Below are 24,918 nucleotides of genomic sequence, written 5' to 3'. Positions count from 1 at the left end.
GACTGACAGCCAGTCAATCTACTCAGCATGTATGTTTTTTTCTCTTCTTTATACAACTCCAGATCAAAGTTCTCTGAGATAACGCAACCTTCACTGTGTGTTTATGGTTCCTGAGAGACACCACTGCTCTCGCACTGCTGCTCCATACAGGGAATGGGTGCAGAGAAATAAAGTCTGGGCCTGTAGGACGACTCCACTTCAGAGCTTCACCTGCCGTATATGAGTCGTGTGGATATGAACAAATTGATCTGAGAAGAACTTCGGAGTAGCAGACTGGCCAGAGACATGAACAAATGTTATTCAATGCAAGCGGAGGAGCCAGAGAACGGGACCAAAGTTAAAGAGTCCTTCAATTTTTTGTCAGAGCTGAACAGGGAAAACAAGAGGGATGTGTGGAGGGACGGTGGAGAGGAGCGATCAGAGCCCTACTGCTGTCTCAGTGTCAGCAAGATCTCCTACACAGTCAGGTAAATGCTGCAGACACAGGGCGTAGAGGAGGATGGCTGAGAGACAGATGCAATACCATACCGATTATATTATTATGCATACACACGGGCAGATTTGGATTGAATTTTCTGTAATTTTATATGTTCAGACTCTAATGAAATAGCAGAAAAATGTATGTAAGGTGTAAACTTAATTGCTGATTGATGATAAATTCCTACATACTGCATACCTAATAACTTTCAAATTATCAAATGATGATCTTATTCATAATGTGGATTGATTATATTAAAATTATAATTTTGTTATAAATGTCTGTTTGTGTATGTGTGTGTGTTCCAGTGAGCGTGTGGGTCCGTGGTGGGACGTACCATCCTACAGGAAGCGATGGACACGTCAAATCCTCAATGATGTCTCTTTCCACGTAGACAGTGGGCAGATCATGGGCATACTGGGAAATTCAGGTTCGGACTTAGCTCAGTCCAAAGAGCAAAGAGTTGAAACACAGCAAAAAATGAAGTAGTTCAAATAGATCAGATATTTTTAGGACAGACCAATTTCTAATTTTTAATGGATCTCATATTGTTCTGAGTGATTTTGTTACACCTTTAATCCCAAAGGTCAAATGAGGTGGTTCAAAGGGGGAGAATGGTAACATGTTGTTCAGGTACCAGTATAAATACTGGAGGCAACACTCTTCATTCAAAAATAAAATAGACAGAACCATAAAAGAAACTCCTTCTGCAGCAAACAGGGATTACTGTGTATGAAGAATCATTCTGTCAGTTAATCCAAAAGTATTCTTAAATATGTGACTGTATATACCTCTCTTTTTATACTGTATGTACAAACATATCTCTTTGTGTGTGTGTGTGTGTGTGTGTGTGTGTGTGTGTGTGTGTGTGTGTGTGTGTACACTTTGCATTGTAAAGGCTCGGGGAAGACCACATTATTGGACGCCATCTCAGGGAGGATTGGAAACTGTGGTACGCTGTTGGGTGAGATCTTCATTAACGGCAGGAAAATGAAGAGAGAAGAGTATCAGGACTGCTTCTCTTATGTGCTGCAGGTAACACACCTAAGCATACAGTATAAACACAGACAATCAGTTAATTATAACCTCAAGAATTAAATAAATTATTCTCGATGTTTTAAACTGGGCCAAGTAAGAACAATAAGACAAAAATTAATTATAAAACTTGAAAACAAAAGAATGTGACTATAACAAACAGATGCGGTGTTAAATAACACATACATTAATAAGACTAAGCACACTTCACTTTGCCCTAGTTCTCATCACACACTGACATCAGGTGAAACTTTGCCCTACAGTATCACATGTGAGTGGCTGCATGCAGAGAGTTTTTATGTAATTTTACACAGTTTTATTTGTAGGACACTTTATTTAAATTGTCTGTGGTTAACCACCTTAAACCCCAAACCACAAACTCAATGAACACGCGCCATTAGTGCAAAAACTCCAGAAAAGGATGCCCTGGCCTCTGGATGAAATTAACTAAAGACCCTTGGTAGCCTCCTCATACACTTAATCTCTCAATGAGAGGTGCTCAAGTGTATCCAAAGCCTGAATTAAAAACACTGGCTTAAAACTGGCCTTGCTTCCTTTCAAATCATCTCTCTCTTCTAGCTGATAGCAACCCCCTCTGCTCTCTAAGCCTTGTCATTAACTTCCCCTGCTAAGCTGTAGATGAGGAGGTGATATGAGCTCCTGATATTAAAGTCATTCAGATGAGAGACTAAGGGGAAGTGGGATTGGGAGGCGCCACGTGCTAATTGAGGCAGGCAGCAGGTTCAGCAGGTTCAAGCAATGGATGTGTGTATGTGTGATTGTAGTGATTGTGTGTGTGTGTGTGTGTGTGTGTGTGTGTGTGTGTGTGTGTGTGTCTGGAGCAAAGGTATATTACAGCTGGTTTGCACATGCATATATGAACATGCAATTATACAGTATGCTGCTGTATGTGTCCTATATGGATGTACATTAAGTGTGCAGGGATCTGCTGCTAAGAACTTTGAAATGTCCATGTTTATGCTGCATGAGTGTGTACCATAGATGTTTACAGCAAGTTTCATGCCAGTCACACTATTAAGTTTCAAGATATACTTTAGTTTGATTAGTGACGAAGACAGAAGTGATCATAAACAGTGGAGGTAATTGTCAGTTCACCAGTAGCAGTGTATTCTGCCCTTTAGTTAGTATAAATCCATAGTCTTGTTACTGATCTCTCTTGTAAGTAAAAAAATAACTTGTACTACAATACCTACAAAAGTAGGTACAATATAGCCTCAATAAGCAGGGAAGATGTCTGTCTCACTGCATCTCTTACTTGTTTATTTTTCCACTCTCCCTTTCCTTGATCTCTTTCTTTTCCAGAGTGATAACTTGTTGAGCTATTTGACAGTGGAGGAAACTCTGACCTACACAGCACAGCTGGCCCTGCGGAAACACTCGGCTGAAGCTATCAAGAAGAAGGTAACGTTTAACCGCTTCCTCTGCTCTGTCCACTTAGCTTAAACTTGGCATTTCACCCTGCTAGAGGAAATACAAAAAGAAGACAAACGGAGAACCAGTGGGGATGATTCACATTGTGATATTCTGCTAAATCTATTGCTAATCTGCAGTTAATTCAAAGAAAGTTATGTCAAAAGTCAATTTAAGCATTGCTTCAAAGATCAAATGAGCTGGATATTCCTTAAACCCCTGTGGTTCAATGCACAGTATCTAGTATCTGTATGATCACGTTTTATTTCAGAGATCAGTAATAAGCAGAAAATACTACTCAGGTTTACTAACAAGAACTAGCAAGTACACTGTGTACAGTTAGGCCCTTATCAGCTGACTTGTTAGAAGTAATTCTGTTGTCACCTGACCTTTGACCTCTGGCTCCTGTGAAGGTGTCGGCGGTGATGGCTGAGTTGAGTTTGACTCATGTGGCCCACAGTGTTATTGGAGGTCGTGTTTTCCCAGGGATCTCTGGGGGAGAGAGGAGGAGGGTTTCCATCGCCAGCCAGCTACTTCAGGACCCACGTGAGTACCTCTCCAGAGTTACAGTAGATCTATCTATGTATCACGAACATCGGACTTCCAAAAGGGTTCTGCTGCTGCAAATTTAAATCATGATGAGGTGAATCAAGGTAAAAGACATGGTCCCTGAAATTCTTGAGGTTTTACAGATCTCAAATGAGGAGTTATGGAGCAGATAAAGAGAAGCTTTAGAGGTCCTTCTTTCAGATTAATGTGACAAGGATTATATAAAATGGGCTGTGACACAATATCAGAAAGATTTCCCTAATGTTTTGCACACTCTGATTAGTAAATGACTGCATATGACGCAAGATATTTCATACATATACTGTTAGAAGCAACAGGACTGGAGGCAGGACTGTGCCATCCTGAGAGCAGAAGAAAGTTCACCACAAGACCTGTCTCACCCCAAAGAGTTTCAGAAGTCCACACTGAATAACAAAGGGATCTAAGTAAGACAGGAAAGAGGAAAGGACAGAGAAGGGGACCGAGGGAGAGATGGAGAAGAGTAATGAAAGACTGGGTTATCACACCACGAAGAGAATGAGCAGAGATCCACCTCTGTGTGTGTGTGTGTGTGTGTGTGCCTGTGCTCATCCCAGGTGTAGTTTATCAGGTCTACGGTCCTCCAGGGAGGTAGAAGGGTCTCAGTCCTCATTCAGGATTAGAATGGTCATGGACACACACACACACACAGTCACACACAGAGTAATGAGGAGTTCCCATTCGCTGCCTCTCCAATCAACCAGGAAATGAATTAATCTCACAATTAAAGCATCTGCTAATTCCACTCCACTTTCATAAAGCAAAGAGGCAATCTTTTAATTGTCCTAATTAGAGTAATTAACTAAAAAAAAAAAAAAAGAACTCACTTATCTTCACAAGTTAAGTTGGCCCCGCTGAGAGTCCTGCATGTGCCACTTAATAAAAAGTACATTTAAAAGTTTCCAACTTAAAACAAGAAAAAAGTTACTGTCCTGCCTCTTCTTGAGCCTGATGATGTCATTGCAGGAGTAATCCTATTGGACGAGCCAACCACTGGCCTGGACAGCATGACCGCCAATCAGATAGTGGTGCTGCTGGCAGAGCTGGCCAGGAGGAACCGTATCGTCATAGTAACCATCCACCAACCGCGCTCCGAGCTCTTCAGGGTGGGTTTTGAGATAAACTGAGGAAGGGAGAAAGAGAGACTGAAACTTCCTTTAAAGGATAGATTCACATGTTCTCAAGTCTATCTTAAAAACAATATCCACACACTCATATGTACAGCTATGAGGAGATCTCTTTCTAATGCCATTTTAATGGAAAATCCACTGTCGTAATCCTGACAAGATGCGTTCTTCCACTGAAAACACTTTTTACTGAGCTGCAGCAGTGATATAGAAACACTGATGTTTTATTAAAACACTGGAAGAGTCCCACTCTCTTTGTCTAACTCTAGCTAAACGTTTTACTCAGATTGAGGACTGTGGATTTTGTCCTATCTCTTACATTAGAATTACATGAGGTAGACATCTCTTCTTCATCCTTATAGTCAGGAGAAACAATTAAATCATTTAGTTGATGGGCATTTGCTGATGAAAGTGCTGTGTGTCCCAGGTGTTCAGCAGAATAGCTATAATGAGTCGTGGAGAGCTGGTGTTCTGTGGGCAGCCAGAAGAGATGGTGGACTTCTTCAGCCAATGTGGCTACGAGTGTCCAGAGTACTGCAACCCCTTTGACATATATGGTACTGTATGCTACGATCCTGCATTATGTACTGCATATTTACATTATAACCATGCAGCTATGTTGAAACACAAACAAATAAAGACTATGTACATCTTGAGAGTATACAAAATATATAGAATTAACTCTGTGTCGTATGAACATTAAAGTATTCAAACTGCTGGGATTTCAAACAGTTGACTTCACCTCAGTGGACACACGCAGCAGTGAGAGGGAGGCAGCCACCTTCAATCGCATGCATGAGATCACTTCATCCTATCAGAGGTCTGCCATCTACCAGAACATGCTGGGAAAAATGGAGCAGAGCCTTCAGTGGGCAGACAAGCCAGCCATCCCCTTTAAGAGCAAAGAGTCACCCAACGGCGCAGCCAAACTTGAGGTTCTCCTCAGGTCAGTGCTGACAAAGTCTTTAGTCCCCCTGTGTGTATGGATGTCGTCTTTAAAGGCAATAACTCATTACTGCCTACACATATAGTGAACTCTTGGTTCTTTTGTGTCTGTCATCTGTACAGTCCTCCCTCCTGCCCTTTGTGTGTTGTTCTATGAATATGTACCCGAGGACACGTATGCCTTGTTACATATTTGTTTTATGTATGTACTTGTGTGTGTTTAAATGTGTTTCCATGTATTTCCATGTGTGTTTGGTGTGTTTGGTGTGTTTGGTGTGTTTGGTGTGTAGGCGGACGGCAAGAAACTTGTCCAGAGACAGGATGGGTGTCCTGATGCGTCTGTCCCAGAACCTGATCTACGGTCTCTTTGTGGCTTTCTTTGTGATGCGTTTAGACAACGACGTCAGCAAGGGTGCCGTGCAGGACCGCATTGGCATCATCTATCAGAGCATTGGTGCTTCACCCTACACTGGCATGCTGAATGCTGTAGCTCTCTGTGAGTTCCACCAACACCATACATCTGTACAAAGAAGGGGGAAATTGCATTTTACTCCAGGTTTTTGATACATTGTATTGTACACTGCTAAATTTCAAGCAAGTACTCATATACTGTACTGTATCCCACAAACATTAAAAGAGGCATTAAACTGGACAGAAACTGTGTTTGAGACAAGAACCTGGTTATTGTAAGAAAGAGGAGTTATTGTTCAAAAACTAAACTAAAACAGTTTAGCAGCTCTAGGACACCAGTGAGTCTCGGTTCTCAGTTTTGCAATTAATTTGCTGACATCCTTGGACGTAATAACATAAATTGTGTAACAAGTTTTTTTCCATCAGTTATATGATGTCTAGGTAACATTATATTCCATCTAACTGCATGTGTCTGATGACATGATCCAATATATATCTACAGCAGGTAGATACGATGGCTTGAGGGAAAATTTGAAGTGCATGTCGTCTATCACCTGAGTAAATGTGATCTATTATCTTTGTTAAACAACATGTTTCAAATGTCTTTATCTCAACTGTGTAAGCTCACTTATCTCTTATTCAGAATGTGAAAGGGGACTGCTGTCTGCAGTATTTTTGTTCCCTTCAGCAAAAATGTGTTAAGCCTAGCTTGGATTTTGCTTGGTGAAGGTACCTGAGGAGACTTCATGTACTTTCAGCGTCTCTCTTAGGTCAGAGTAAAAGATAAGTGATAAGTAAGTGTAACTATACTATTAGTATTAAAGAGTAGAACTGCAGTCACAAATTGTCAGTATAAACAAAACATTTCTATTAGAATCACTTTAATTTCAGGAGTATTTGCATATAGATTACATATATGCAACCATTTTCTATTTGCTGTGGGTTCACACACTTGTTAGAGAGGCACTGTAGTTTGCATTTGCAGTTTTAGACTAGCTGCAAGTGGGGAATGACCTTTACTCTCTTTAGAACTCAATGAACCCAAGTGCCTTTTTACTTACAGACCTAGATGACCTACACAATCTATATTATAGGAGTGTAAATGTGCCTCTCTGTGTTAAACAAGTTTATGCTTCGTATTTATAGCAGCTACCGTGACTTAAGGTAACCTCAAATACAGACAACTGTCACACATATACTGCACAGAGACAGAGAAACAGAGAAATCAGCTAAACAAAACTGAATCTCAGCATTCCTTAAAACTTACTTACTGATCATTTTATACTGCTTTTAGGTTGTTTTTAGGGTGAGCTTTATGCAGATATTATTTAGAGTCCCGTGAGGTTTATATCCGATCTTGTGATATGTATTTTGTGTTGTTTTTTTACAGCTAAGACACTAAGTTTAAGTTTAAGTTAAGACATCTCTGTGAGAATTTTGTAGTTACATCAAATGAAAGGTTTACGCAATATGTAAAAAGCCTTAAGTTGAATCTATCTTAACATTAATTTCATTCCTAAGGTGTATGTTAAAATATGATATAGACAATAACTTGTGAAGGATATTGGTTGTACGGGGTGATTATCTCTTCAATGTCTTCCTCGATAATCAGCTGAGTCTAAAATCTTAGTTTTAGGGCTTCAGCTGTCAGCGCTACCGAGGATAAGAGATGTGATAAAAGAATGGGCTAAGCAAAAGTCAAACTACAGTAAACTTAAAGGGTAATTAAAAGCACTCCATAAGCACCCAAACAGCCAGGGGTAGTGAGCGGGGACTGACCTTGAAGACAGATAAACACTGATAGGATACAACAGACCAGTGGTTTGTTACAAGAGGGTTTACTGGGTAGTTTGGATAACTTTGCTGGACACCTGCAAACCTGGAACGTGGACTGATGCCAAAAGGCCAGTTCTGAGATTTACTGCCAAGATATCTAGAAAAATCTGAACATCCGCAATCCGGCTCTTGGTTTGCCTTTCGTCTTCATGGGAGTGGTTTACGTGATGTGGGACAGAGCAACATGCATGACTCATTTAAATGATGCTTCTGAAATCAAGATTTATGATTGCTCTATCAAAGCTTAAATGTTAAAGGTATTAAATATTAACCTTGAATGGGATAATGGATAAAGTACTGGTCCACTAAATTAATATTCATTAAGAAGTACTGTCCTCTGGTCTTTATAGTCGTAATTGAACCTAATACTGTATATGAGTCATTAGTAACATATTTATTGCAGTCCTTTAAGAGCTTCACATTATCTGCTCTCTCACCAGTCCCAGCGTTGCGAGCCATAGGAGATCAGGAGAGTCAGGATGGTCTGTACAGTAAATGGCAAATGTTCTTGGCCTACATATTCCACACCCTGCCCTTCAGCATCCTCAGTGTTTTCATCTTCACCTCGTTCCTTTACTGGTGGGTAGCAAGTGTATATGTTTTTGCCACATCGGGCATCACACTGTATGTGTTTTCATTTGGGGGGTATGCAAGCCGCATATTCATTCTTCCTCAAGGATTTAATGGATCTTATATGCACCCTCAACTTAAACTCAATCTCTCTCAGGACTAACTCCTATTTTGTGTGTCCCTGCCTTTCCTCTCAGGACAGTGGGGATGAACCCTGACAGTTTGCGCTTCCTGTGTTTCACTGCAGTAGTGCTGGTGCCACATATTATAGGTGAGCTACTGAAGGGGGAAAAATCATCTTTTAAAAAAAAAAAAAAAAAGGATTTTTCAAATTATACAAAGTACATAATAGGGATTCATAGCCAGTTCATAGCCATAGTCATTTTTTTGTCTTCATTACTTGTTTTGCTGTCAACATTTTGACAGGGATACACTCTACATCTTCAGTGTTTTAGAAATATCAGTATGCAATGTCAAGCCTACAGATGTGTTGGATGTGTGGATATGTCTTAAATCTCATGTTTCCACTGTTCAGGGCTTTTAGTTGTATGCATTAGTATGTTTTTTTCCTTCAGGTGAGTTGCTGACTGTGGTGCTATTAGGAGTAGTCCAAGACCCTAATATGGTCAACACTGGAGTGGCTTTGCTCAATATTGCAGGGATCCTTGTGGGATCCGGTTTCCTAAGGTGAGACAAAAATTATGCTTTTAATTGAATTAGAAAGTTTAAGTAACATTACGTCCAGCCCATTGTGATTTGGAGCTCCGATAAGGCAACTTTTTCAGGCCCTGATTGTAAATGAAGGCGTTACTGTGGCCACTGCTTTCCAGTGAAATGCTGCTGCTAACACACTTTCCTCTCCATTTCCTCTCAACAGAAGCACCCAGCAGATGCCAGAGGTCTTCAAGTGGCTCAGCTACCTAACCTTCCAGAAGTACAGCTGTGAGCTGCTCATAGTCACAGAGTTCCAAGGACTCAACTTCACATGCAGTAAGTTGTTTTTACTATGGGGCCTTTCTCTGTGTCCACCTACCAAAAAGGACTCATAATTATAATAATTTAACTCTTTCAGATGTATTTACAGTTTACAGAATATATGTTTCCTACCATGAGTAGTTCATGTTGCTTTCTACCGGTTACATTTTGATTAGGCTGGCTGTTTGTGGTAATGATTTTATGACTGTTTTTTATGAGGCATTTGATGTTGTAAAAGTACTTGACCTTGACTTCACTATCTGTAGAGGACACTGGAAATATTTCTTGGCCCTGAAGAAAAATCTAGTCCTGGGTCATATTTACAACCCAGTAAATTTAACTCCCAGCTGATTCTCCATCATTGGTGGTTCACTCTACTGTAGTGCTCTATGTGTATGAAGGATTAAAGATTATTAGCAAAGATTTATTTTTATTTATCAATTTTAAATGTTATCATTCTGCTAATGATCTTACTAAGATCAACTTATAAACTATGAGTTGAGTGTTCAAGGACAGATTGAAGGACTCAGTGAAGCTGTGAAAATTCTTAACTTTCTCTCTCTGGTGTGTTGTGTTGTTGCAGATGTTTCTAAACCTTTGCCGGGAGCCTGTCTAGTCACTCAAGGCAACCAGATCATTGATGAGGGCTATCCTGGCGCTCTGTCCCGATACACACTAGACTTTGTTCTCCTCTACTCCTTCCTCCCTGCCCTCCTGCTGTTGGGCATGATCAGCTTCAAGATCAGAGATAAGCTTGTACGTCACTAAAACCAGAGACATACATTAGTGGGCGAATCTTCTGTTTAAACAGTGAGCTATACTGAGTTTGGTTCTGAAATCTAAAACACAGAGGGTGATTTTATTCAGAAAGGATGAGTTATATTAAAGTACTGTGGAGAGCTCAAGGGATAGTACTTACCTTAAAGTATTATATAGTTCAGAGCAATGATGCAAGTACAAACAGCTTCTGTTAGACATTTTCCCAATGCAGGGTGCAAGGTGTACAGCACAGCAGGTTTAATCTGTGTTGACTGGGATTGGACATTAAACCAGTAAAAATAATAAAAGGCATCAAAAAAACCAACCTGCTACTTTAACACTGATTAGGCTCAAACATCGACTGAGACAAATCGTGCAGATTCAACTAAAAACGTCCTGTATAGTTTAAATAGCTTTCTGACTGTGGAAGATATTTGCACTGATGCCAATTTTTTTTTTTTATAAAAGTAAAAACAAAGTGGTGACATGGAATTAAACCTATGAATCTTGTTTGCGATCATATTGTGAAGTTTGATTGAAAACTGAATAATGGACTGCCATATATCATCGGGTACGAGAAGCAAAAACACGTCCTCAGTGCTAATATGCCATCTATGTATTGCATGTATTACTTTTTTGTTTAAGTATTGTGATTGTAATGTGTTGACGCCTAGAGTGATAAAATAATTTGTTTATTTTTGTTAGAACAAACTTTATTACATACAAATAGATAGAGAAGAATATCTAATTATACAAATTGTATGAATTACCAAGTAGTAAAAAAAATGACATAAAAGGAAATAAATAAAGCAAAATGTTTGTCTGTATTTACATAACTATGTGCTGTATGTGTGTGTGAATCAGAACTTTAAACATAAGAAGGCCAGAAGACTGAAACATCAACATCTGAATAAAAGAGAAATGCATATAGAGTGTGCAACACTTTTTTCCTGCTTCCAGTGATCAGCACCTCACCTTTCAGATACTTTTCTATATTGTGTGTGTGTGTGTGACCATAAAGTTGATTATCGCTCATGTCTCCAGCTCCAGACCTTTCCAGGACTTCGCTGCATTCCTCTTATACTGATCCAACTCCTGGAAAACAGACAGAAAGAGAGAAGAGAAAAACACATGAAACTTTTTCTATGTTAATGTTAATGTAGTTCAGTACAATGAAGAAGGGCAGGCAATATTACGCAGACATAATACAAACGCATAATGGTAAACAAGGTTTTGTTCCTCCACAGACATACACATGTAGATATAGGGCACAGATAACGTTATGTTTACAAAATCAGCAACCTGTGATCCATTTAGATGAACACTACCCAAACAGTTCAAGGGCTCCAAACATCAAACATTAATTCAGGCCGTGACATAAGCCAGGCAGGTCACCTGGGCCATTATAGTTGGCTCTAGTTTCCAGGCCAGCACCATGTAATGGAGAACTTTGATTCTACAGATATGTTGAAAACCTACTACGGATTTTATCATTTTAGTAGATTTTGCATTAAGTAAAGTAATTATTTTGTCTTTCTTTTTTTTTGTTTATCTTGTAAGGGTAACCCAGGAACTCATGTTTCTCACTAATTTGTGAGTGCAACTTATAAAAAAGACACAGTTCATTGCAACTACAATACCATCTTAGTCTTATTGCAAGATGAAAATTGGTATACCATGAAATAAGTGATGGATTCTAAACATTTGAAATGAAGCATTTAAGTGCTTTAATTAATCACCCACTGATAGTGCAGTGCTGTATTGTATCTCTTTATATCAGCATTTTCTTTCTACCATAGATGTTTTGTGGTGGTCGGGGGTACTTGGCTGAAAAAAATATTTCATTACTGAAAAAAGTTTGAGAACCACAAAAAGCATGTTAAGGTAAATTGCTGTGATCTTAAGGGTATACAATACTGTTTATACATGTTCAGTTAAAAGGTGACCTGTGGAGATTTTGACCACTAGTAGCACTATGGTGCAGTTTTTGTGGTGTGTGGGTCTCAGGTGCCCACGTGCACATGTGTGACACAATACACATTTCTGTTTCTGATGATCTACAGGTTGCAGTTTGCATAACGGATATCAGTGTAAAATCTGCCCTGACATGCAAATTGGCCATCACAAAGTTTTTTCTCTATAATTAGTTGGAATATACCTTTAACCTGTTCCTCTTATTGGTCACCCAGACCAATTACATTATGTGCCATCCAATGGCAGAGCACAATGATCACACACCATCAAGTGAGACTCAATCAGCGATGGCAGCATTGAGACTCCTACAGGTTACTGCAGTTCAAGTGCCAGAGTGGCAACAGTGCAGGTTGGTGTGGAGACTACTAATCTCTGAGGTTATAACCGCAGGATATATTACAGTCTGTTAATGAGACAATGACAGAAAATGCTACTACATACAGGTTACTGGAGGACAGAAGGTTACTCTGGAACATTACCCTTGTTTAAGACAAGGGTGGAGCAGAGTGTTTGTCTCTCTGTTAAGTGTGAATTCTTATTAAAATCTTTTTTATGTGACCTCACTTAACCAAAGTATGGTACTCTTAGTGTATATAAGATAAAATGTTTTTGTATTATTAAAAAGTATTGTGCATTCTGGATCATATGGCTAGTGGGTGGGTCGTGTCACAATGGCCAACAAAGCAAAAACAAAATATTAAACAAATGATCGAACCAAAGAGGAAAATCTACTTCTTACTCCAGGGTTTATGGTGGAAATGTCTCCCTGTGGTATGTAAATGTAGCAGGGTTCATTTAAAAAATGTTTGACCTTTACAGCGAGGTCAAAGGTCCGAGTCACAGAGCACAGATTTAACAGACTGATTGATAACCATACTGCCAACTCATGACACTGATTACAGTCTACCCAGATCCATAGGTGACTGGTGTGCTTTACCATAGCTTCCACAACTGTGCAGCTGTGAAGGGTGTTATTGGTCAAGAAGTGTTACCTGGTCTTTCTGGGCTCTCATGGCATCAATCTGAGGCTCACTGTACTGTGGGTCTTTGGCTGGATCCTTTAGTTCCCTCTGCTCACTGGTACTCTACAAAGACAAAGTCAGTTAGATAAACAGAAACAGATTACAAATATATTGTTTACAGAGGTAAATGCATATTCATAAGAAGGAATGCTGCATTTTACATACACACACAGTCAGTGTATATATGAATATGATTGTTCGTTTTCTTAAATATCAATGACTGAACTACCTCTTGGGGGAAGACACGCTCGTAGACTTTCTTCCAGAGGTCTTTGGGGTTTTTGGCGTGCAGAGAAGTAATGTCCACATCAGTAGTAGGAGGGGAACCTGAAGTAATAGGAGCATTATTTTAAACATAATATCAAACAATCCTGTCCGCGCAAACCAATGTCAAGGCAGACGGTGGCTTTAACTCAGTCTATGTCTTATAACACTTCGCTGCAAAACAATTTTTAATGCCATTTAAATGCATTACTGCTTTTGGCCACAGAGTAGTGCTGTGCTCACCTATTTGGCTGAAGGAGTCAGAGCCTGCTGGAATGATGAGAGGCTTGGTGGAGTCACAGGACATTGTTTTACTGATTGAAACACAAAAAAATAAACAGACAAACAAAACCAAAGCATTAAATCAATAACAGTACAGTAACATTCATAACAATTAATTTTTGTTTGAAATACTTAAACAGGCATGAAATGCATTTTCATCTTCTTCATCTGTACAGTTTAAGATCCATTTCAAGCTGTCTCTTGAAAAGATCTTGTAAATAGAGGAGATATCACAGACCCACAATGCTTGAGAACAGCTGCTGTACATTATATAATTTCTTATAGTCCTAGTAATTGTATATATGTGAAAGACAACTGGGAAATCTACCATGTTTTTGTGTTTAATTTAAGCATGCCAGTCCTAGTCCACTACTAGTTGGTGTAAAATGCTGTGTTATCCTCCTCACCCTCTGTCCAGACCAAAAGCCAGGTGGGAGAAGAAGCTCTTGGTTTTTGACATTAGGGTCTCTGACTTGATGCTAGTGAACTAATTAAAAGATTAGGCAAAGAGAGGAAACCGTAATACAGCAAAACTGGAACAGCAACAGCTGATGAAGTGAATTGATGCAATAAAAAGACAAAGAAAAAAAATGCCGATTGCAGTAAGTTTTGTTAAATTTAAATATTTTGCATATATAGTAAAAACAAACTCACAATAAGAGAGGCTGCATAGTAGTGGGCAACAAAACGCAGTGTTTTACAAACCACTTTCCTCTTGTCAGAGTCTAATTCCTGCAACACAGATGGAAAAAAAACCTCTCCCTCAGTATGTTACACATATTTTATTAAGATCAAAGAAGAACATTATGTAAGAAAATGTACAGTAACGCCAATGTGACTGTGACTATATCACCAAACATTTGAACAACATCTATTCATAAAAAACTTTTAACTTAACCATCATTTAAAAAGTCATAAAACAAATGTCGTTCAGCCACCATGTGACCAACATTTAGGTTGTGTTTTACCTGAAAGATGTCATATTTGCTGCCAATGATGAGCAGAGGAACAGGGAAGGGACTGATCAACTCTCTGTCCTGTTGACAGAGTCACAGTTAACTCAGGATACAGGATACAACTCAGGACACACATGTATACTTGAACATCTTACGTCCACGGCCTTTGTCTACACTGTGAGGTGAGATTTCCTTTTATTTCAAAAGGTTTTTCACCATGTTTCTTTAGTTTGTTACCACTGGTCTTCATATAAGCATTTTCTAGGAGACTGAGGTATGAACATTCCTAAAATAGTTCATGCATTTCAAAACTTCTTCAAATATGCTACTACTGTATGAACTAAACATTATGGTAACATAATGGCAAGTGTAATGAGCTGAGGTCTTACAGGATAGTCTTTAGGTAAGACGCGTGCTGCTGAGTGGACAGGCGTCTGGTGTTTGGCTCCAGGTCTGGCCTTCTGTGCTTGTTGTGCCTTGGAAGAGACTTTTTCCAACTGAGATTGTGCTGCCTGCAGCAGCTTCTCCATGGTTCCCCACAGGGCGTTGGGTTTAGACAGGTCCATAATGAGGATGACAGAGAGAGACCTGCGAAAAAAACAGGAAGGACCATGTGCTCTGGCTGGATATGTAGAAGAAGGTGTTGCTACAACACTGAACCTCAGACCAAGAAAACACCCTTACTTTACTGGCATGACACTGCTGTTCAAACCAGACTCATTATAAAGACACATACATGTCACATACTGCCCCTTACTCTAAAACATACCACAACAGTGAGAAAACAGTGACGTACGAAAGAGTCAACAAAGCCTCAGGAATGTGTGTAAGTGACCTACCTGATGCTGACAGGAGTGATGGGGATCTGGACCAGGTCTGACAGAGACGTTCCTCCTCCCAGCTCCCATAGATGGGCTATGTCTTTGGGCTGAAAGAGGAAACCCCCTGAATATCAGTTTTATAACACCATCTCATTACAAGTTACACATTGTACACTTCTGCAGTATTAACTACAAAGAGTAACTGGTTTTCTATTTTTGGGGGGTAACAGATAACCAGTAGGTTTAGGTAAAGAGCATATCATGTCACATAAACACACCAACTCTCACAGTGAGCATAATGTATTTCATTTTTTGTAGCCCTTTAAAAGGGTTAACTTTTCACACAGCTCCTTCTTTTCAAGTAAAATTAAAAAATACATGGTTTGACGAAGTCGCAATTTATCAGGATTATTGTGTCTTTATTCCCATTTTTTAAACAGACTCCAAGAGTCCAAGGCTTACTTACTGTGTTGTGTCCCCGAGCCCGTCTGCCGAAAGTGTACTCCAGTGCCAGAGTTGGCTTGGATGGTTCATCCCTGGTGATGGAAAGCACAGTATTGTTGTTATGTAACAACCTAATCTAAGCAAAAAAGATCGATTCACTAGCTTTCTGTGCTTTCAACCTAATTTTTGCTGTCGTCTTTAGCAAATTGAGCTGACCCAGGTTTCATTTTGTGTCATGTCAAGACAATGCAGCTGAAAGCTCTGTGAGTTATTCAGTGGACCTTTGAGTATACCCTATAAATTACGCATCCTGTTCCTAAAGGTCAAGGCTGAACTTCTATGCTCAAAGCGTTACTGTTAATAACTTAATTGTATTTTTGGTGAAGTGTTAACATCAACATCTTTAACATTAGTCTGTACAAAGAATATGAAGAGGGTTAAGAGCAAGGTTTGGTTTTATCGAGCTAGATTTGCTCATTTATTGATGAGTTGATTATCCAGACCACACACATACACACCTGTCGAGGCATCTGAGGAGAATGGACGTCTTACCCTGGAAAAAGCAAAGGTGGGTTTACTGGCTGTAACTGAGTACTGTGGCTAATAACAACAACAGACTGCTGCCATTAGGACGTGGTGTCTTTATTGTCTGTGGTCTGGACACGACGGTGAACATACCCCGGCCTTGCTCCCCATCAGAAACACGCTCCTCTCGCTGACCGTCTCCCCTCCGTCCTCCTCCCCACCTTCAGTCTCCCGACTGCGGACCTCCGCCGCAGCCAGCTCCCATAGCGTGTCTGAGCTGATAAATACGAAACAAAAAGCGACACGTAGGTCAACAAACACGTTATTATATTTGTGAAAATGTTACAAATTATGAAAATGACCATATAAACTGTTCCTCACCTTATTTTAGGCATTACATTTGATAGTTTAAACTAACAAAGTTGACAAGCTAGCTGAATGGCTAAAGCCGAAGGAACCCCAAACGTTGCCAGAGTAACGGCGCATCTTTGATGACGTAATCATTCTTAACTTGTTAATGGGCATTGTGGGAAACGTAGTGCCTTTGTTTAAACAAAACTTTGTACTGCCTACATCAGAACAAAGAGTTTTTTCTCCATGGGAAGTTAGACTACTAACTTTTATTAACGTAATTTACTATTATTATACTCAATGTTAAATTTGTTACATCTTTTTTTTTCCTGAAAAAAAAAAGAAAAACCCTTATAAGCCAAACATCTTCAAATACACTTTGTTTGTTTTTACTTACAAAGTTAAATCTCCCCCTTTTGTCCTTCTGTAAAATGTCACAACTTTATCACTGATATATTTCACACTCAGGGGTAAAAAATGAATCAGTCCAATAAAATGTGAAAATCTGTTCTGGGAGACCCTGATCACTACTGCACCCATTTATTCTCTGAGGTCTTGGGGAGGTCTTATGGTCTTTGCCCTGTGCTTCGACCAACATCATGTTAGATCCATCTAACAGTTTAGAGGTTTGATCAATACATGAAACCTGACACAGTCTGGGAATACTCCTCTTTAATCACAACACAATAAAACAAGTGTTTTCAGTAGCAGCGCAATAACATTTCCCTCTAGTTCAGTTCAACCATACGCTACTGAAAAATAGGCAGGAAACTTCCAAGTCGTGAAATGAAAACACACTTCAATTACATCTGATAAAATACTGTACAAGGATTTATGACAGATTTATTAAAGCAATACACAAACAGCTGAAATCTTCAGAGAATCAAATGCAGGCATTTCTCTGTGTAGCTATGATCTTTAAAATAGTCTTTGTTCAGGAGATCCTCAACAACTTGAAATGTTATTTTGGGTAAATCCTTTAAAATGCAAACGGTTGGTAATGGATGATGACGAGGAGTCTCTTTCTTGATGAAAAGGACACAATGAAATGGTCTGTCATGTCTTTTTCCTGGGCTCGTCACAATAGGGTACATTTTCTAGTAGAAGACTCTCTCTGGGTCGAAGCACTGTGAGAGACAGAAAAGAAAGGGAGCAAGAACATACCGTTAGAAAATATCATTAAAATATCATGTGAAAGACAAGTCAGCACTCCTGGTTTATATTCTACTTTCTAGCATGGTACCAAACTTATAGAAAGAGACAGAAGAGGAGAGAAATAATAACATACGTAGCTTCTTTTCTCCTACATGTTCCAGCTGTATCACAGCCTCTCGAAGAACAGCTTCCACATCTGAGCCCATTTTGATCATCTGTAAAAACAGACGGGTAATGAGCGTGAGGACGGATGACGGGACAACGAGCCTTACTGTTGCACTGTCACTCTACCTTCTTAATGTTTTCTTCTGACGTTTCATTTCTGTTTTTCTTGAACTCCTCGTTGATCTTTAACCTTGCAGCTTTGTGAGGGAAACATACGAGTAATCAGAGCATGCATTCAGTTATACAGTCAGGGTTGGTTGGGAAACATCATGCATCAAAGACACAGACGAAGAAATCAAACTACATAAACTCACCTGTCAGTCCTATGTCATCATCTTTGAATACAGACATCCTTGTTCTGTGCAGCGTTTTAAACACGTGTAGGACCTGAATGTATACAGACAGTCAGCTTTTAGTAACTCCAGCACTTTGACATAACATAATAACAATAACATTTCACCGATCTACTTCTTAGAACATACAAAACACTTTTATTATAGCAAACCCGACTCGAGGAGCAGAAAGGAAACATTGTTTTTAGACATATTATGTTGTTATTATGTATAAATATGAACAAGTTTCATCCTCACCTTCAAACGAGTGCCCATCTTGACTTCTTCAGCTCACTTCCGACATTGGAGGAAGTACCACCAACCAATCAGTGAAGACTTTAGAGTGACGCGTTTGGGCAGCCAATGAGCGTCCGCTGTGGTTTTATACAGCCATGTTGGCGCTGACAGTCTGCTCGTCTGCGCCAACATGGCGGATGAAATGGCAAAGGCGCAGGCTGCCCAGCCGGGCGGAGACACGATATTTGGGAAAATCGTACGCAAAGAGATTCCTGCCAACTTAATCTATGAAGACGACCAGGTATGCGTTGAACACATTCACTTATAAACTCGTTTCCTCTCACAGCTCCTCGGCAGCGTGTTGCAGATCATTGCAGGTTAGCTAAGGTTAGCTCCAAGCTAGCTTTGCAGGAAAGGCTACTTTACTGTAGTTTTATGAATATTAAGACTTGTTTTTTTATTTTTTTTTGTGTGTGTGGGTCTGTTATCACATAATAAAACCAAACCAGCACCGTGTGTGGTGAGGTGGTACAATGCAGCTTGCTCTCAGGCTGCATACATTTGAACCAGAACAAGCATTAAAATAGTAGTTCTTCATCTTATTATATATACTGTCAATGGTTATAAGTCGTTGCTCATGCTACTGTGGCTGCCACTTGGCATCTGCAGCTAGTTGGCTCTCCACCCAGGTATGACAAGGTTCACTTGGCCAAGTCTGCCTGCTACTGTTGCAGTCCTTTTTTAAATATGAAGCCACCACAGACTGTGTGCATTCATGTGCTATTACTGCTCTACGTTGGATAATGAAGTCAGCATTTGTGAACTATAGCACGTAATGCAAATAAAACCTTTTAAATATGTGCAGACAGAAGGATTCACAGCGAGACACACCCCTGTCTGTCAAACAGGACTCACTGCATTGACAACACAATAACTGTAGATTTGTATAATTAATGTCTGCCATTGTTAATACACTACATTATTTGTGCAAGACAGAAATGTCTGCAGTGTGTATTGCACAGTCATGATGTGTCGTAGTTACTGCGGTTCCATTTTATACATCCTGGTTCTTATCCTACTAGATGAAGGTGAATAACATTTAGGCTTTGAGGCTTTCTGTCTCATCTACCTGACAGTCACTTTACAGACTGATCCACTGCCAGCGTAATTGTGTTTAATAAATGTAGTGTTGTGTTATTAATGTGCTGTATGTTTTAACTCTCACAAAACGGTGTAAGCATACAACCTTCAGTCACATTCATAATGTGTTAACATGAGAATCTTTCCCATCTTTACTTTCTGTAACTGTACGATTGCAGTAATGGCCAATAGCAGCTTATCATCTCGTATTGAGACATACCATGTTTTTGCAGATATTTTATTACCAAGAATTCACTGGGTCATTTTAACTGAAACGGACAATGATCCAGTTTATAATTTCTTTGCAGTGCGTCCACGTGTTTTGCTCACTACAGTGAGGTTTACTCATCGTGCTGTAACAGTCTTGGTGCAGATTATCTCCATATACTGTATGTACAGTAAACAAGGTGGACAACATATTAGTAACATCTTAGAACATAATGCAGGAGCAAAACATATTGAGCCAATACACACACGATTAATGCGGAAGTCACAATACAAATTGAGGCAGCATTTATTGCATTATATATTGTAAATGTTCTGGTCACCAGTTTCACGGCTGTCTGCACAGGCTAAATTCTTCTTATTTATTTGTTCTTTTGTATTTCAGTGTGTGGTGTTCCCTGATATTTCTCCTCAAGCTCCCACTCACCTCCTTGTCGTCCCAAAAAAGCCAATTGTTCAGCTGTCACAAGCAGAGGAAAGTGATGCTGCAGTAAGTATGATTTCATTACCTTCTTTTCTAGCTTTTATAATTGACTGTAAAATTTCCACTTTCAGTGATTTGTCCGACGAAGTTCTGTCAGTGACCACTAGATGGAACCCTTTACAACTGACTACATAGATGTATTTTCACCTCAGTGTCATTCATTCATTCTTTCTCTGTCTCTTAGTTGTTGGGCCACCTGATGATCGTTGCAAAGAAGTGTGCTCAGGAGGCGGGCCTGTCTAAAGGCTACAGGATTGTCATTAATGATGGACCTGAAGGAGGCCAGTCGGTCTACCACATCCACGTCCACGTCCTTGGGGGACGCATGATGGCGTGGCCCCCTGGCTAACCTTCATCTCCCAGCACAGACCATCCTGCCATCATTGTTCACGTCTGTGGTCCAACAACAGTGATGTTAAATTTCGACTTAAACAGTTTGTCATGTGAAACGTGAGTCAAATCAAAACCTGGAAATTCACCAATGATAATAAAATGCACTTCACAACAACGGAGTATTGTCTTTCCTTAAACCAGGCCGTTCGTTACTGAATGCATTTGTAGAAAGTACAAAGACAGCTTATATATGTTTATTTATTATTTGTAGTGCTGTTGGGATTTAAAGCACCGCTGCTCTCTTTCCCTTGGTGCCTTTTACAAGAACTTACATTACAGCATTAGCCTGCTGTTACTGTTGTGAGGAGAAAACTAATCACTGCAGCTGAAGATGGGTTTAATGGGTCTGTGTACAGTACGTTGTCTGCAGTAAGAGACTTACCAGAATTGCTGCTGCTGGTCTCGCATAATAATTTTTCATCAGTGAGATCCACTTTGTCAACCATAACCACGGTGTCATCTACTGTAGGCACTCACACTGGTTAGAATTTGATCTTTTGTAGTAAGCACAGCTGTAGCTGACGCTGTCGATTGAACATGCTCATTGTTACATTGTATATATCTAAATACACAGTAACCTGTGGATCCTTAAAAACATTTATTAAAATGTCAATATTCAGTCTGGGGAATGATGAATAAGTCTATTTTTTCTTGTTTTTACCCCACTACATGTACCCTTTGCCTTTTCTTGGATTAAAACATCCCTGGCACTTTGGGAATAAATAAATGAGGTTTCAGTATTAGTGTCATCACCTGTATGTGTATGGGGACAAATTAAAATGTTTTAATTGATAATCTTAAGTCAGTCCAGTTTTTGTTAATGCCCAGGCAAATGAAAACAGAGTGAATGGCTCTCTTTTATTAACAGTAAGAAACAATGCAGGTAGTTGAACAAATATAAAATGCATGAAACATCCATAAAATATTAAACAAAAATAAATAAAATGGTGTTTTTTCTTTACAAAAATGACAAGAAAAAAATGATAAAGAACACTGATCAGATGACACATGTAGAATTTCAAAAATAAACATGTACCTAGCATTCACAGTCCCCTAATTTCATTTTTTTAATACAACATGGGGAGAGAGAAAAAAACATGATTAGAGGCTTATTTGTACAGACAGAATAGTTCCAGAGAGGCAAGGCATTCACTTCTGATATCAGGCCAAGTGATATCATTCTTTGTCCAACCATTTGACATTTGATGCAGCCTTTCACTGCTTCTTCACTACTTCTGTACGAAAAAACACCACAATCTGATGTGCAAAATAAGAGAAATATCTTTTAGACAACTACATCTTTTAATCAATGCCCTCCTATAGTCAAAATGGGCACTTTGAGGCATTGAAAAACATTGTACAGTACAGTATAGAGAGAAGGAAATGAACATGTATTCTGGTACCTAAATTCACTATTGCAAGAGTATCTAAGTACTAATATACTGCCTTGTCATCTTACTCTAGAACACAGACTACAAGCTGAAGAGAGATTCAGAAAATGGTTAGTCCCCATAAAGTAACTAGAAAAGCAGCAAAGTCAATGAGAAAGAGGTTAACTATACTGTCTCTGAAATTGTAGTTTCAGTACACTGGAACCCCCCCCCTTAGTGGAACAATGCAAAACTATATACACTGATATGACGCCTTTTTACAAGCAAAATTCATAAAATAAATGGGGAGCTTACAGTATTGTCACTGATGTTCCTCAAAGAAACATTTTGCCTCCTTGTAAGTTGCCCATGTTCAGACATTAATTAAATCTTTTCCATGTTCAGGTTTTGTGCATACTCGAGCTCAAACTCATTAGTGACAAAGAAAATGAAATGTATTGTGAGGTGATGCAAAGCATTAGGTCTACAATATCTACAATACCAGTATCTAAATATTATAAAATATTTAGTTTAAACAGTTCTTTTACTTTGCTCATCATTGCGAAGTTTAAAAATAAGTCACATCACCCGTGGCTGGAAAAAGTAGAAAAAAGCCAAATGGAAATCATAGGACACTTGAGTGGATGAAGCTAAGGGCACTGATCTCACAAGTCATGTCACATGGGCCAAACAGATATGGCAGCAATGATTAAACTAGTGTTTCCTTATAATAAATAAGCTTTTTCATTCTTTGATTTGTTGACAGAAAAATGGTCTTGACATTCAGAGAGGAAGGAGAGACACATGAGATGAACTGCCATATTTGAAAGAGTGATTCTCAGGCTTTTGCACAACCGATGAATTTCTAGATGGCTCAACTGTTATAAAATGACATGGTCAATAAACTTGTTTAACTTTGGTAAGTGATTATTTTGAAAATGATCATTGGTTTCCCAAAGGCTGTTACTATTGTGTAAAACTACCATTCAGTATTAGTAAGATCAACACAGACACCAACTTGCAGGAAGAAAGCTCTCAGCTCGGCCCTGTACATGCTACTGAAGTGACAAACTTTGTGCAACACTTTTTCGACTATTGGGAGAGAAGGGAAGGGGAGAGTAAAACATAATGGGTGGAGGAGAGATAGGTGAGCACAGAGATGGTGAGGGAGGCACTACAAATCCCTTTCAGCAGAGTCAATTTGAGAGATGCATCAATGGACGGTTAAAGTTGTGAAGTATCTAAAACATCTGCAATTCTGCTTGATTTGTGAACTGTTGCAGATGTGAAGCCAGCTGTATGACTGTGGTTTATCAGGGTGGTTACTTAAGGCTGCTGAAATATTCTTATACTGAACAAGAGCTAGTAAATCATTGCAGTGTACTGTATTTCCTCATAGTGTAAATAGAACATATTTTGCAAGTGTTATTTTACAATGCATTCTGTTGGTCTGAAAGTACTGTAATAAAGTCTTAAAAGTTGTATATTATTCGAGGGAACGGGCTGCTACTATCGAGGATGTGTTTTTTAAGGCATGTCCTTAGTGTAGGTAGGGTCCAGACACATGGAGAAGGCAAGAGGAGAATACTGGAGGAGAGTGGAGTCTGTACAACCACAGCGATCTGTCCACTGAGATAGAAGAAAGTCAGGTTGGCCAGTAAGCATGAGCAGCTCATAATATGCCTCTATCCAGATCCTTCATGGGCAGATCCACGATGCATCAGATGGGGTCTAAAGGTCAGTTGAAGCACTTCATTCCCGGCCTTCATCTCTGGTAACACTTAAGCTAAATTATGTTTATATTATACCCATAATCCTCTACTGGTATAGTCAGTAGAATGGCAACTGTACTGTGAGAAAAGGTGTTTAAATGTTTCCACACCTGGTTCATTGCTGTGAACACAGATCACCAGCCACCTGCACTCCAATCCAGACTCGTGTTTATTCACATAACGTTGATTTGAGGGACACTTTCTGTTCACTTCTGTGCGATGGCCTCTTCTCCGCTTGGCCGCCTACGGTTGAAGGGCAATCCTCCGACTCCTGTTAAACCCAGACCCGCGCTGGGGTCTCGTGCAGTCTCCTCTGTGCTGGCAGAGGAAGTCTGAACCCGGGCTGTTGATCCTCCGGGCCCAGGAAGGATCTCCGGCAGGGATTCTTTGGCTGGGGGCGCAGACCCAGGGCTGGTGGCAGAGGGGGACGTTGTTTTGGCTGTTTGGGGCTTGGTAGGGGTGGTGGGGCTAGTTAGACCGAGGCTGGCAAGGGCGTCCAGAGTCCCATCTGGGTCTACCATCACATTGATCACTGAGACAGAAATAAATAATCTTGATTTAGGATTTAGATTTGTATTTTTTTTTTACTTTAACTGTTTCTTATTTAAGAATCAAGATTTAATATTATAGAGAAATACTTAAGAGGAGGGCAGTCACAAGCTAGTGTAAACACTTTATCACACAGAAGTGTCCTATACATCAATGTCACATATTGTGGATTAAAGACTAATGCAGCACTGAGCATTTAAAAAAATCAATCAGTCTTGCTACTTTCTCTCTTTGATATACACGCCCTCCTCTATCATTGATTGCCATTAAACAAATATAATGATTCAGCATCAACAATACCC

General features: G+C 39.5%; 5 protein-coding genes across 12 annotated transcripts in view; 2 read left to right on the top strand and 3 right to left on the bottom strand.

Annotated features, from left to right (window-relative positions):
* The first annotated feature begins 100 nt into the window (after positions 1 to 100).
* On the top strand, positions 101 to 11,087 carry abcg5 (ATP-binding cassette, sub-family G (WHITE), member 5). Its single transcript, XM_051375428.1, has 14 exons — positions 101 to 467; positions 787 to 908; positions 1,377 to 1,513; positions 2,837 to 2,935; positions 3,358 to 3,490; positions 4,499 to 4,638; positions 5,087 to 5,216; positions 5,392 to 5,605; positions 5,895 to 6,100; positions 8,292 to 8,430; positions 8,619 to 8,692; positions 8,997 to 9,108; positions 9,299 to 9,411; positions 9,980 to 11,087. The coding sequence occupies exons 1-14, from the start codon at positions 286 to 288 to the stop codon at positions 10,162 to 10,164; spliced, it is 1,986 nt and encodes a 661-aa protein (XP_051231388.1). The 5' UTR covers positions 101 to 285; the 3' UTR covers positions 10,165 to 11,087.
* dync2li1 (dynein, cytoplasmic 2, light intermediate chain 1) lies at positions 10,832 to 16,923 on the bottom strand. Its single transcript, XM_051375432.1, has 13 exons — positions 16,825 to 16,923; positions 16,597 to 16,720; positions 16,437 to 16,471; positions 15,941 to 16,010; positions 15,493 to 15,581; positions 15,043 to 15,241; positions 14,666 to 14,734; positions 14,352 to 14,429; positions 14,105 to 14,184; positions 13,659 to 13,729; positions 13,381 to 13,478; positions 13,122 to 13,214; positions 10,832 to 11,250 (listed from the first exon to the last, which is right to left on the bottom strand). Exons 1-13 carry the CDS (start codon positions 16,836 to 16,838, stop codon positions 11,188 to 11,190), a joined length of 1,083 nt encoding a protein of 360 aa, XP_051231392.1. The 5' UTR covers positions 16,839 to 16,923; the 3' UTR covers positions 10,832 to 11,187.
* A 528-nt stretch (positions 16,924 to 17,451) lies between these two features.
* Positions 17,452 to 18,803, bottom strand: lyrm7 (LYR motif containing 7). The gene is made up of 5 exons (XM_051379956.1): positions 18,705 to 18,803; positions 18,429 to 18,501; positions 18,241 to 18,311; positions 18,083 to 18,164; positions 17,452 to 17,921 (listed from the first exon to the last, which is right to left on the bottom strand). The coding sequence occupies exons 1-5, from the start codon at positions 18,720 to 18,722 to the stop codon at positions 17,851 to 17,853; spliced, it is 315 nt and encodes a 104-aa protein (XP_051235916.1). The 5' UTR covers positions 18,723 to 18,803; the 3' UTR covers positions 17,452 to 17,850.
* Positions 18,804 to 18,823: 20 nt separating this feature from the next.
* On the top strand, positions 18,824 to 21,040 carry hint1 (histidine triad nucleotide binding protein 1). The gene is made up of 3 exons (XM_051379943.1): positions 18,824 to 18,984; positions 20,434 to 20,538; positions 20,717 to 21,040. Exons 1-3 carry the CDS (start codon positions 18,874 to 18,876, stop codon positions 20,879 to 20,881), a joined length of 381 nt encoding a protein of 126 aa, XP_051235903.1. The 5' UTR covers positions 18,824 to 18,873; the 3' UTR covers positions 20,882 to 21,040.
* A 729-nt stretch (positions 21,041 to 21,769) lies between these two features.
* cep170aa (centrosomal protein 170Aa) overlaps positions 21,770 to 24,918 on the bottom strand; it is a 41,179-nt gene continuing 38,030 nt past the window's right edge. For all 8 annotated transcript variants that reach the window (XM_051379849.1, XM_051379888.1, XM_051379870.1 and 5 more), the window contains one exon: positions 21,770 to 24,599. In XM_051379849.1, the coding sequence (XP_051235809.1) occupies positions 24,274 to 24,599 (326 nt within the window). In that variant the 3' untranslated portion in view covers positions 21,770 to 24,273. The remainder of the gene's footprint in view (positions 24,600 to 24,918) is intronic.

The sequence above is a fragment of the Dicentrarchus labrax genome, unplaced genomic scaffold (assembly GCF_905237075.1).
Source record: "Dicentrarchus labrax unplaced genomic scaffold, dlabrax2021, whole genome shotgun sequence".
NCBI lineage: Eukaryota > Metazoa > Chordata > Actinopteri > Moronidae > Dicentrarchus > Dicentrarchus labrax.
This window is presented reverse-complemented; position numbering and strand designations above follow the sequence as displayed.

Excerpts from the sequence above, each read along its gene's own strand:
- abcg5 (XM_051375428.1), top strand. The coding sequence starts at position 286 with ATGAACAAATGTTATTCAATGCAAGCGGAGGAGCCAGAGAACGGGACC. Across the intron at positions 468-786 it reads AAGATCTCCTACACAGTCAG|TGAGCGTGTGGGTCCGTGGT; the intron begins GTAAATGCTGCA and ends TGTGTGTTCCAG. Across the intron at positions 9,109-9,298 it reads GTGGGATCCGGTTTCCTAAG|AAGCACCCAGCAGATGCCAG; the intron begins GTGAGACAAAAA and ends TCCTCTCAACAG.
- dync2li1 (XM_051375432.1), bottom strand. Across the intron at positions 15,242-15,492 it reads ATCACTCCTGTCAGCATCAG|GTCTCTCTCTGTCATCCTCA; the intron begins GTAGGTCACTTA and ends TTTTTTTCGCAG. Across the intron at positions 13,479-13,658 it reads TGACTCCTTCAGCCAAATAG|GTTCCCCTCCTACTACTGAT; the intron begins GTGAGCACAGCA and ends CTATTACTTCAG.
- lyrm7 (XM_051379956.1), bottom strand. Across the intron at positions 18,165-18,240 it reads CAGAAGAAAACATTAAGAAG|ATGATCAAAATGGGCTCAGA; the intron begins GTAGAGTGACAG and ends CTGTTTTTACAG. Across the intron at positions 17,922-18,082 it reads TGTAGGAGAAAAGAAGCTAC|TGCTTCGACCCAGAGAGAGT; the intron begins GTATGTTATTAT and ends TGTCTCTCACAG.
- hint1 (XM_051379943.1), top strand. The coding sequence starts at position 18,874 with ATGGCGGATGAAATGGCAAAGGCGCAGGCTGCCCAGCCGGGCGGAGAC. Across the intron at positions 18,985-20,433 it reads TAATCTATGAAGACGACCAG|TGTGTGGTGTTCCCTGATAT; the intron begins GTATGCGTTGAA and ends TTTGTATTTCAG. Across the intron at positions 20,539-20,716 it reads CAGAGGAAAGTGATGCTGCA|TTGTTGGGCCACCTGATGAT; the intron begins GTAAGTATGATT and ends TCTGTCTCTTAG.